Genomic DNA, 10,972 nt, shown 5'->3' with positions numbered 1-10,972 from the left:
TGACAAGTGTGATATGTTCTCCTCAATGAGACTAATTGCGGATCAATTGTTTTTAAAACTATCCTACATATTATGATTTCAAATGTTAGTGATTTATAAAAGGAAAGGTAATATTATGATGTATAATATTCCTCATATAGACGGATATTTATAACAATAGAATAATTTGATCACACTTAAAGTAATAATCTGATTCTTTTTTAAGCATAATTAACAAATGGATATCGACCATGACTAAATACAAGGCAGATTCCAGTAAAGGATAGTGGACGATAATCATGACTATTTAGGATAAGAGAAGTCTTACCATATTTGTTTGAATCATACGTCCTGTCCACTTATAAGTAACTCATTAGTCATCACAAATTTATATCTTTGTGTTCATCAAAACTAAGGGATAATGGATGGTCCAATGATGGATCGTCCAGTTCTAACACGGTTGGCCACACTATCACTAATGCACGAATCACACATAGGCATGACAAATAATCTCATAGCTGCGGGTATTGCCTCAGACCTGCTTTGACTTTGACGGGAAATACTCACTTTGATTGGGTATGGTACAAGTATTACTAATCGGGGATGAATACCAAATTATATTTGTACACGTACTTGTACCCACCATCATTACATTCTTATAATTTTTTTGTCATAACATATATACACATAATATATATTAAAGGTTTTATAGTCATAATTTTTTAAAATATAAAATAATTAACTTAATAGTTAAATAACAAACTTAAAAATATACATTTAACTAAAAATATAATTGAATTCTTAATTTTTTAATCTTTAATTTCTTTGTCATTAAATTTATATATTGTTGAATTAAAATATAATTAAAAATTTAATATATATTTTATTTACAAATATAAAAGGAAAAGTGAATGATATGCAAGTATACTCAATCCTAATAAAATTACATAGGAATGGATATTAAAATTTTAAACTCGTTTCTTTTGTATCTGAACCCATCCTCATCTTTTGGAGATACATAAAGGAGAGAGTAGGGGTGTTCGTGGGTTCAGACAGATTTTGACCAAATTCAGGACCCAACCCAATCAAATTTGATCGATTTGGTTTGGTTTTCACACTTTTTTTTGAAACCCAACCCAACCCATTCATGAATGGCTTGGTTTGATTCACACCAATAAGTTATCCATTTAAATTTGATCTTTTTTCTTCTTCTTAGAACTACTATTATATACCATGATTCATCCCAATATACAATACAATTAATACAATATTATCAAAGGTCAGAAAATAGTAAAATTGATTTATTTAATACTATCACAATAATATTCTAACATAAACTAATACAAATTAAAATAAAATATTTTTTTAATGAGATTTATTAAATAGTCTAAATCATAACCATGTCCTACAAACTATTCTCTTGCAATAAACTTTTCTACAATCAGATTTGTTGAAACAAATGAATAAAATATGATCTATTAATATTATAACTATAATATAAAAAATAAATATAAAAAAAGATAAAACAAATAACAATGTATCTCAAAACAATATAAATATTAGTAATCTCAATACTTATCGTTGTCCCAACCCTTGTAATTCTAATATTTGGAATCCCAATATAAAAATATTTTAAAGCCAAATCAAATAATTTTAAAATTTTTAATTAGTTTAATTTTGATCAAATTTATAAATTTAAACTCATTACTAAACTTATACATAAATGATTTTAATCAGGTTAATTAAATTCTGACTTAAATATATAAATAACCAAACCAATTAATTATTTGAATGGATTTAGGTGCATTGGAATTCATAAATTACCGTACCATTGAACACCCATGGAGCCACACGAGTCCCGTTGTCATCCCTGTATTACTCACACACACACAACTGCTATCTGCTCTCTCCAAACCGTGCAGCAATTCCTCTCTTCCCTCTATCCACCCCTCCCATGGCGGAACCAATGGCTGTCGACTCCAATCCCGAATCCGGTCTCGACTTCGAGTCCCCTTTCGCCTGGGGGAAGAAGCGAGGCATGGGAGGCAAAAAGAAGGACGTGCAGTTCTACGAGTCATTCTCCTTCGACGGTGCCGAGTACGCCATAAACGACACCGTATGCCTCCAGAGCGGGATCGGCGGTGGCGAGCCCCACATCGGGAGGCTGATCAAGATCTGGGAGACCCGCGACAAGTCCAGGAAGGTGAAGGTGCAGTGGTTCTTCCGCCCCGCCGAGATCTGCAAGTACTTGGTTGGGATCGAAGTGAAGCCGAACGAGTTGTTCCTCGCGTGCGGCGGCGACGGCGCCAAGGGCTTTGCCAATGTCAATCCTTTGGTATGTTTTGGATTCTGAATCTCTGCTCTGTCGTTTTGAGTATTATTGGCTATTTTTCTGTCGTTTTGAGTGTTTGCTTCCGATGCTTTGGTAAGTTTCGGATTTTGAACCTGTTTTCTGGCGTTTTTAAGTGTTTGCCATTTTCTGTCGTTTGAGTATTTCTTTGGCTGTTTTTTTTTATGTCGTTTTGAGTATTTACTTCGCGAATACTGAACCTGTTTCTGTCGTCTTGGTAAGTTTTGGATTCTGAGCTTGTTTTCTCTCCATTAGATGTGTTGGTCTTTTTTCTGTCGTTTTGAGCGTTGGACATTTTTCGGTTGTTTTGAGTGTTGGACGTTTTTCTGTTTGTTCGAGTGTTTTTGTCCATTTTTTTTTAATATTGTTGGATATTTTTGTGTCGTTTTGAATGTTTTGCTTGTTGTTTGCACCAGGAAGCTATTGTAGGGAAATGCAATGTTGTTTGCATTTCTAAGGACGTTGGGAATCCGCAACCGTCAGGTGAAGCAAAGGCTGATTATGTGTACTATCGTTTCTTTGATGTTGTGCAATTGAAAGTAGTGGATCAGATAGATGTCAAGGTTGCTGCGGGAATTGAAGGTATTATGTGATCTTATTCGTTTGGAATCTGTGCTGTAAAATTTTAATTGGAGTGAATAGACAATTTAGTCTCTGAGATTGTATTCATTTTGCATATTAGTTCCTAACTTAATGTTAAATTTAAAATAGTCCTTATTTTTGTATGAGTGTTGCAAAATAGTCCTTCCGTTAAATTTTAAAATAACGCTGTTAGTGAGATCAATTTTAGTGTCACGTGGACTATTTAACGTGACACTAAATGATGATGTGGCATGACAAGTGAACATGCCTCCTAAAGGATGTCAAGTCATTTGATGATAACAAAACAAGTAAATAGGCAATTTAGTCTCTGACTTTGTACCCTTGTTGCATATTAGTTTCTAACTTAATGAAAAATTTAAAATAGTCCCTATCTTTTGCATAAGTGTTACAAAATAGTCCCTAACTTAAAAAATGCCAGAAATCATGCTTAAAGTGTCCATGCATTGCAAAGGTTGTGTGGATTTTTGGTTTTTTTTATTTGTGCAAGTGTGTGTGAGTTCTTTTTCGTATATATGCCTCAATTGGTTCAGAACCATCAAATTTGAAGAAGTCACTCATTCTATCATCATCAAATGACGTGACACTAAAATTGACCTCACTAACATGCAACAGGGGTACAAAGTCAGGGACTAAATTGTGTATTTACTCGTTTTGTTATCATCAAATGACGTGACATCTTTTAAGAGACACATCCACGTGTCATGCCACATCATCCTTTAGTGCCACGTTAGATAGTTCACGTGGCACTAAAATAGACTTCACTAACGGCGGCGTTACTTTAAAATTTAACAGAAGGACTATTTTGCAACACTTATGCAAAGATAGAGACTATTTTGAATTTAATATTAGGTTAGAGACTAATATGTAAAATGAGTACAATCTCAGGGACTAAATTACCTATTCACTCATTTTAATTGTTTGTTGTAAAGTAGTTTTTTTTTTTGATAAAAAATTAAGGGGATTTGTCACACTTGACTTGACATTCTCATTTGATTTTTTTTTTATTACTCTTGTGGTTTAAATAATTATATAAAATTTTTGAATGGAAGAAAAAATCCACAAGATTTGGTATGGCATTCTGCCATGTGTTTTACAATCAAAGTTAGGTTATTATCTTCGGTTGTTTAGTGTAATTGGAGAAAGTTGAAAAGTGAACTTGTGTTTGTTTGTTGAGTTGTTTTGCTTGTGTTTTGGATCTCCCAAGTGATGTCTACATTTCCTTTTGAGATTTGAATCCCTACATTGTAGCCAAAGTTTGTTGACATGTAGCTCTAATTGCCAACTTAGCCACACCTCTAGGTTTGGAATAAGAATGTTTAGCTGTCACATGGAGAGCTATAATTCATGTTTTCAAAATTGATTTTTTTTTGTTTAATCAGAATGTTTCAGATTTTACTATCTCAAAAAATTCTGTTGGAATGTAAGCTACCCCCTTAACCATAGGAAATATGTGTATTTCTATCTAGTGCTGAATTGAATTGCTGACAATCAGATGAAATGTTTTTCACAACTTGTTGCAGTTAAAAATGTTTCCAACAAATGAGATAGTCAAAAGCACGTTGGTGTTGTGAAACTCGGTCCAAGACAAGATAAAAGTTAGTGGGAATGGCAAGTAAAGTATTGAAGTAGATATTTCAGGTAAAAAACAGAGTTAGCCTGAAATTGAAAAGGTAGCCGGCAAATATGTTGATGTAATTAAGTTATTAAGTTCTACCTCCCACCAAAAATCAAAAGTTATACCGTAGTAGCTACTGTAATTAAGCTATTACTACTGCGGCTACTGTAAGTCATTTACTGCTGCAGATGCTGCTGCTTAGAATTAGGATTTACTTTAATCTGTAGACATGGATATGGTGTGTGGAAGGAAAATAATACTAATATCCTTTTTGAACTCGAGAGAGACTAAGAAAAACATTTTACAGCACTAATGGATAATTTATCAAGATCGGGAGTAAGATTGTGAATTAAATAAGTGTAACTAAATATTCGAGGAGGAACAAAGAATAAAAGGTCGTTAGGAAATAAAAAGGAATGAGGTACCTTGTTATTGACAGCAAAGGATTTCAAATGATTTTTCAAGAATCCTTTAATGAGATTATAACTAGCATTTTCCAATGAAGTTTTTTAATTCAAAATTGAGGAGTCAAATTCCGGACATGCCAATTAATTGGATTAGACTCCTATGGTAGCAATTACCAATGAGCGGAGTGTGAGCGGTTTCGGTGATATGAAATTTTCGCTTGTCATATACTAGTACTATGTTGTTGAAGTGTAATAACAAGAAGATTGATGAATTATTCCACAAGTTTCTACGAAGGAATTAAAGGGAGCTGTTGAGAATTAAAGGAAACTCCAACATATAGTGCTTGTTGAGAAGTAAAAGTTGTAGATTTATGCTTTTCGAAATGCAAATGTTTTGAGCTTGCATTAAATTTAAATTCAAGAAGACTCGAGCAAGTTCTTTTAAGCAATGACTTTCTTTTTTGACATTCAGATAGCTTTGTAGAAGAAGTTAGGTGCATTTATGTCAACACTTGTTTTCTTTTTTCATCGATGCACAGTATAGTCTTGCTTGTGTTATTATTTCTGTATAAGTGCATTCGTATAAGGATACTTTACTTCCATATTGGTCTTATTTGGATAACTTTTTTAATAAATATTTATAGAAAAGGAAAATAAGATAAATTGAATCTAACTATTTTTTGTATAAGTTAAAATAATTTGTATAAATTAATTTTAATTTATGAGAAAACTTACTTTTTTATGAGCATTTGTTTTTTTTTTACCAAATTTTATAATATTTGTTAAAAACTTTATTTAGGACTCCTGTTTTTGAGTTTAAAGGCATTTGCTTGCTTCTTGTAAATTAGTCACTCATAAGAATGAAGAAAAAAATCCTTACTTTACACCATGGTTATCAAAATCGCGTTTTAAATCATAGAATCACACGATTCTACAATTCCATGAAGCCTCAACGAATTAAAACAGGAGCATAATCGAAATCAAGTGGATTCGGTCGAGTTTGCGTAGACTCGGGAGAGTTAAGGTAGACTCGCAAGTCTGGGCTGAGTCTATGGGTTTGCGAAAAACCCAAAATGACATCGTTTCGTTTGCGCTTCATTTTTTGTCTTCCTCATACGTGGGTTCGTTTTGCGGTTACTTAATGGTTATTTCATTTTCTTTGTAGTTTCTTCCTCCTTGCGACATGTTCGATGTCAGAGTATGACGGTGAGGTGTGGCGATGAAGGAATCCTCCGCGAGATCACGACGGTGAAGTTCAAGTACGAGTGTGCGATGGTAAAGTTTGAGTGCGACTGTGCGAGTTCAAGACTAGGTTTTTTTATCCCTTCACTACCTGACCAATGCCTGTTTTTGTGATTTTGTTTTGTTGTTCATCTTCAAGATTAATGTTCCTTGGCATTTGATGTGTGAGTTTTGTTGGTCATTTGCTGTGTTAACTTATGTTTCTTGTTGTTACATTTTGGTATTGTGTTGGGTTGATGGCTACTGTTTTTACAACTAAAAGACTAATTGATTGTCATGTACTGGATTTTATCATTGTTGGGGAAATGGGAAGTTGCAAATTTTCCCATATTTGTCAAAATTATGATATTTTAATATTAATTGAGTAGAATGACATATGAGATATGAATAAATAATCTTTTGTCAGTTATTTCTCAGTATTAATGTCTCTTGCATTCCTACAAATTAAAATTTGGAATCACTTGAGGTTGAGGGTCAAATGGTACTTTAATTCCAAGCAAAGTGAGTTGTTAACTTGTTACCACATAGAAAAATAGAAACATGAAATTCTTCACTACTGACATTTAGTTTTGTGTTTCTGGGTTGGCTAGATTTTCTGGGGGGCGGGGGGTTGCTTTTGCTATTACCGAAAATACTCCTTATAGGCTTTGTGTATCAAGAAACATTGTGGGTCAAAAGGTAGACATTAACTTTGGATGTTAGTATGGTATGATTAAATAATAATTGACCATTGTTTTGTTTACAGGTATCAATTCACTGTTGTTTTAGAACTAGAAAAAAAGGTGGTTTTTTTCCTCATAAGCAAATGGTATGGAAATAGTAAGTTATTCTTAGTATGCTAGTTTATCTAAGACTAAAAGTCAACAATGCGTCCTAAATTAGTTTTCATTTTTGCTGTATACAATGAAAGTGGTGGTTGATTGCCATATTTTGTAGGACAATATCACTCTTACATAATGTCCTAGTTTGAATATATTAGAGTTGATAATGTTTACTAAACATTGGAATCAATTATCTAGTTGGTAACCTTAAAAATTGAGATTATTTGGTTTTTAAGTGTTTTTATTTTAAGAACTTATGTTTTGTATTGTATGAATTTATGTTTGATTGGATGTGAACGTAAATTACGTTAATCTGTTGAATTATTGTTAAAGTTTGTTATTTTAATTTATTTTAGGATTGAAATATTTAGTTATGATTTTATAGATAGGAATATTAATATATTTTTTGAATTGAGTAAACTCTTATAAGGTTAAGATTCGATTTTACAAGTCGAGTTTACGGAACCTCAACGAGTCTACGTAGAATCATGAATATGATAAGAACTAAAATTTAGCTCTTATATTTAAAAATCATCACTTTTGGTCCTTGTACATAAAGACTGAAAAAAAGATTAAAAATATTATGTATAGGAACTAAAAGTGATTAAAATAGTATGTGTAGAAACTAAAATGAATGATTTTTAATTATAAAGACCAAAAGATAAAATTTAAACAATTATAAAAACTAAATGAATTAAGCCTTCTAAAAATAATTTAATTTAAACTCATAGTAGACACTACCAAGTATGTGGACTAATTTACTTGCAACTTTTTTTTTTATAAGTAACTGTTGTACAACTTAAAACAATTGTTTTAATTTTAAGTTTTTAGTATGTAATTGAATTAAATATTTAAAAAAAGAATTTTATTATTGGTAATAATTTTATTCTAATCAAATGTGATTATTTCTCATAAAATGTGTTCTAAAAAACTCATAATAGGTAGATAGATTAATAAGATGGTATGAAAAAAAATTTATTGTTATTTTATTCTTCCAACCAAACAAAATAAGCTAATAAAGAACACATTTAAATCACAAAATGAGTGGTAAGAGATTTCTTTACATTACCGTTGACTTATGAAGAATAACTACGGAACCACCTCTACAGCTGACGTATTTGGTGTTGCATTATGCAGTGTCGTTGGTGGATCAGCTTATAATATTCAACACAATCTATTTCAATATAATAAAATTAATTTCCTTACATTCAAAGCACCCTAACCCTAATTGTGAACACAGCCCTGAGGGACAGAGAGGCAGACGGCTAGCAAAGGATGACTCTTTCGGCGGTCTTACTTTGACACAACTCCTTTTCAAAGACAGCATATACTCGGGTCATTTTATCAATTTAATAAATTACAATGCATAAATTTCTCATATGATTATTATTATTCAATTATGAACTACTCATGTTATAATTATTTTAAAAGGCAAATTTAAATTTTTTTTAATTACTTGGTAGTATACAAATTTTTATACTAATAATATAGTAAAATTATTATTAAATACATAGATCAATTAGTGTAAAATTATTATAGTTCAATGAGTAGTTTTATTTTATTATTATAATATTAGTGTGAACTATTTATCAGGTTTGTCAATAATAATTTCTAATAGAGAATCTAATTGACTAATGATCGTCTTTAATAAAATTTTCACTCTTAATTACTTTTTTTCCACGCACATACAAGATTTGATCTTATTTGAATACTCAAAGAATTTTATCGTTTATTCTATTCAACTCAAATAGGATATTACTTTCGACATAAAATATTTGTACTTGAAAAATATTAAAATTAAACCTTTTTTTTCTATTATTATTGATAAGTGGTTAATGAATAGGAGACACCTGGTAGCTGCCATGGGGAGTGGTCCACGCACCAAATGATAAGAACGCGCCGTTTGATAAAGTAAGACTTAAGCTTTCAACAAAAATTGGTAGTTAGACGTTGGAGAGAGCCACTCCATAAAGAAAAGCCTAGAAGGGAGGCCAAATGAACCCTACCTCACTCCTTCCTCCTTCCTCCACCCGAAATCACAATAATATATACCCACATATCACACTAGCCACATCATAATCTCATGTGACATGTTTCATACTCATATAAAAAAAGTACCATACATACTCTAGCTAGCATAGCTTTAAAAGGTTAAGGATTCAAGGAAACTTTGGTGACTTGGTGTACTTGAAGCAAATGAAGGATATCAAGAAGTATTGGTTCAATGCAAGCAGCCCAAGTACTACTCAAAGCATAAGGTTGGGTCGGAGCTACACAAAACCGCACTATGAGAGCAACCGTGATGGCACAAAACCAATGTGGCAAATGCTTTGGAGAAAGCTCAAAAGGGATCATAAGAAGAAAGGGTTTGGTTCAATGGAGGGTATTTATGACCCGGAATCATACTCTATGAACTTTGATCATGGAACTGGATGGATGGAGCCTGATAACCTCCCTCGTTCCTTCTCTTCTCGGTATGCTGACCCATCTAGGATCTTACCACCTAGACATTTATTGGATTAATCATGTTTATAAATGTATAAAGGAATTTACTTTTTTTCTCTTCTTGATTTTGAATTCCATTTGTTTAATTTTTGTTCTATAACTGATGGCTTCACATTTTCAACCCGTCTCTTTTTCTCCGTAGGTAACATTGATAACATACTTCTTGATTTTCCCTTTGGCTTTTGTAGTTTTGTTGCTTGCAACTTATCATATCTTTAACCAACAAAGTTTCGATATAGTTGATAGATAGCTAATTAGAACCTTAAGCATGTTATTCGGGATTCAATATTTCTGACTAAGTGTATGAAAAAAACATTGTTGAAATTGATAATAATACTCATTTCATTGATATCTACTGTTCATAAGAATTAGTTTTCGATTATTAATTGATTGGAGAAATATTTAGTATAGATAAAAAAATTATGATGTCTAACCATTGAAGGTGTTGATTAAACAATGATTTTATGCGAAGTAGAAAACGTTGATTGTAGGTTTAAAGTCCAAACATTAATTGGACAAAATAGCATAGACCCTTCATTCATTTATTTTGAGCCAGAAGAATATAGACATCAAATTTATATATTTTTTTCTTTTTGTTTATTGGAATGCACAAAATTGTGGTGCTCATGACTTTTCTTTACACTCTCCTATTATTTCTCCAATTCCTAAAAATACTAGTTAACAAAACCCTGATCTTAATTTGTGGCTTATATGTTTGTTCTTCTGAGCGTTTCGATGTTTTTGTACATCAGAGTTTGACCTCTCGTGATTATATAACAATACCATGAGGAAAACAACATAGTGTCAATATAAACTAAAATAATAACAAGAATTTAACATCAAACTTTTTTATTTCTTTTTTTGATATAATTAGGAGATGTAATTTTCTTCCCACCCAGTTAATACATTTTTAAAGTAAAGTAGTACCTCCAATTATTATTTCATACATAAGGTAAGGATCGAACCATAAACCTTAATTATGAAATCCAAATGTGAAATCATTTGTATCAATAACTTTTGTTCTTCTTTACCTTCCTTTAATAACAAGGAAAAAATGTTAGATGTAACTTCTCATATCCATACTCTAATAAATTCGCTAGTGTGGAAGATGCGGATAAAATAAAAAGAAAGAATCTTACAGTGCCTGCGTGTTCTTTACTTGCTAGTCTTGCTTATAGAATCAGAACCTACATGGAGTCATGAAAATTAAACTGCATTGTTGTGTCAAAAAAGGTGCATCCCGTAAACTGGTAACGGTTTATATGTGCTAATTCAATGGATAAAGTTAGTTTCTCACGCCCATATTTGAGCATTTACGCAAGTAGAAAATAGAGATCAGAATAAGACGAGAGAGAAGTATAAAAAATGTGATAAATAATATAATAGAAAAATAAATAAATAAAGTGGAATGTTAATGACATTATCTCTTTAATATTCTTTCTCCTAATCT

At 31.7% G+C, this 10,972-nt stretch overlaps 2 protein-coding genes across 2 annotated transcripts; both read left to right on the top strand.

Annotated features, from left to right (window-relative positions):
- Positions 1-1,773: 1,773 nt before the first annotated feature.
- On the top strand, positions 1,774-4,823 carry LOC100803692 (protein ANTI-SILENCING 1). Its single transcript, XM_003544614.5, has 3 exons — positions 1,774-2,314; positions 2,746-2,911; positions 4,453-4,823. Exons 1-3 carry the CDS (start codon positions 1,934-1,936, stop codon positions 4,473-4,475), a joined length of 570 nt encoding a protein of 189 aa, XP_003544662.1. The 5' UTR covers positions 1,774-1,933; the 3' UTR covers positions 4,476-4,823.
- Positions 4,824-9,213: 4,390 nt separating this feature from the next.
- Positions 9,214-9,540, top strand: LOC106795857 (uncharacterized). The gene has a single exon (XM_014766774.1). The coding sequence runs from the start codon at positions 9,214-9,216 to the stop codon at positions 9,538-9,540; it is 327 nt and encodes a 108-aa protein (XP_014622260.1).
- The last annotated feature ends 1,432 nt before the right edge of the window (positions 9,541-10,972 follow it).

The sequence above is a fragment of the Glycine max genome, chromosome 14 (genome assembly GCF_000004515.6).
Source record: "Glycine max cultivar Williams 82 chromosome 14, Glycine_max_v4.0, whole genome shotgun sequence".
Lineage (NCBI taxonomy): Eukaryota > Viridiplantae > Streptophyta > Magnoliopsida > Fabales > Fabaceae > Glycine > Glycine max.
The sequence above is the reverse complement of the archived record's forward strand: the minus strand, read 5'-3'. Positions and strand labels throughout refer to the sequence as shown.

What these genes read in the sequence shown, in the direction of transcription:
- LOC100803692 (XM_003544614.5), top strand. Translation starts at nt 1,934, where the DNA reads ATGGCGGAACCAATGGCTGTCGACTCCAATCCCGAATCCGGTCTCGAC. An exon ending in TTGCCAATGTCAATCCTTTG is followed by an intron (nt 2,315 to 2,745) that starts GTATGTTTTGGA and finishes TGTTTGCACCAG; the next exon opens with GAAGCTATTGTAGGGAAATG. An exon ending in GGTTGCTGCGGGAATTGAAG is followed by an intron (nt 2,912 to 4,452) that starts GTATTATGTGAT and finishes AACTTGTTGCAG; the next exon opens with TTAAAAATGTTTCCAACAAA.
- LOC106795857 (XM_014766774.1), top strand. Translation starts at nt 9,214, where the DNA reads ATGAAGGATATCAAGAAGTATTGGTTCAATGCAAGCAGCCCAAGTACT.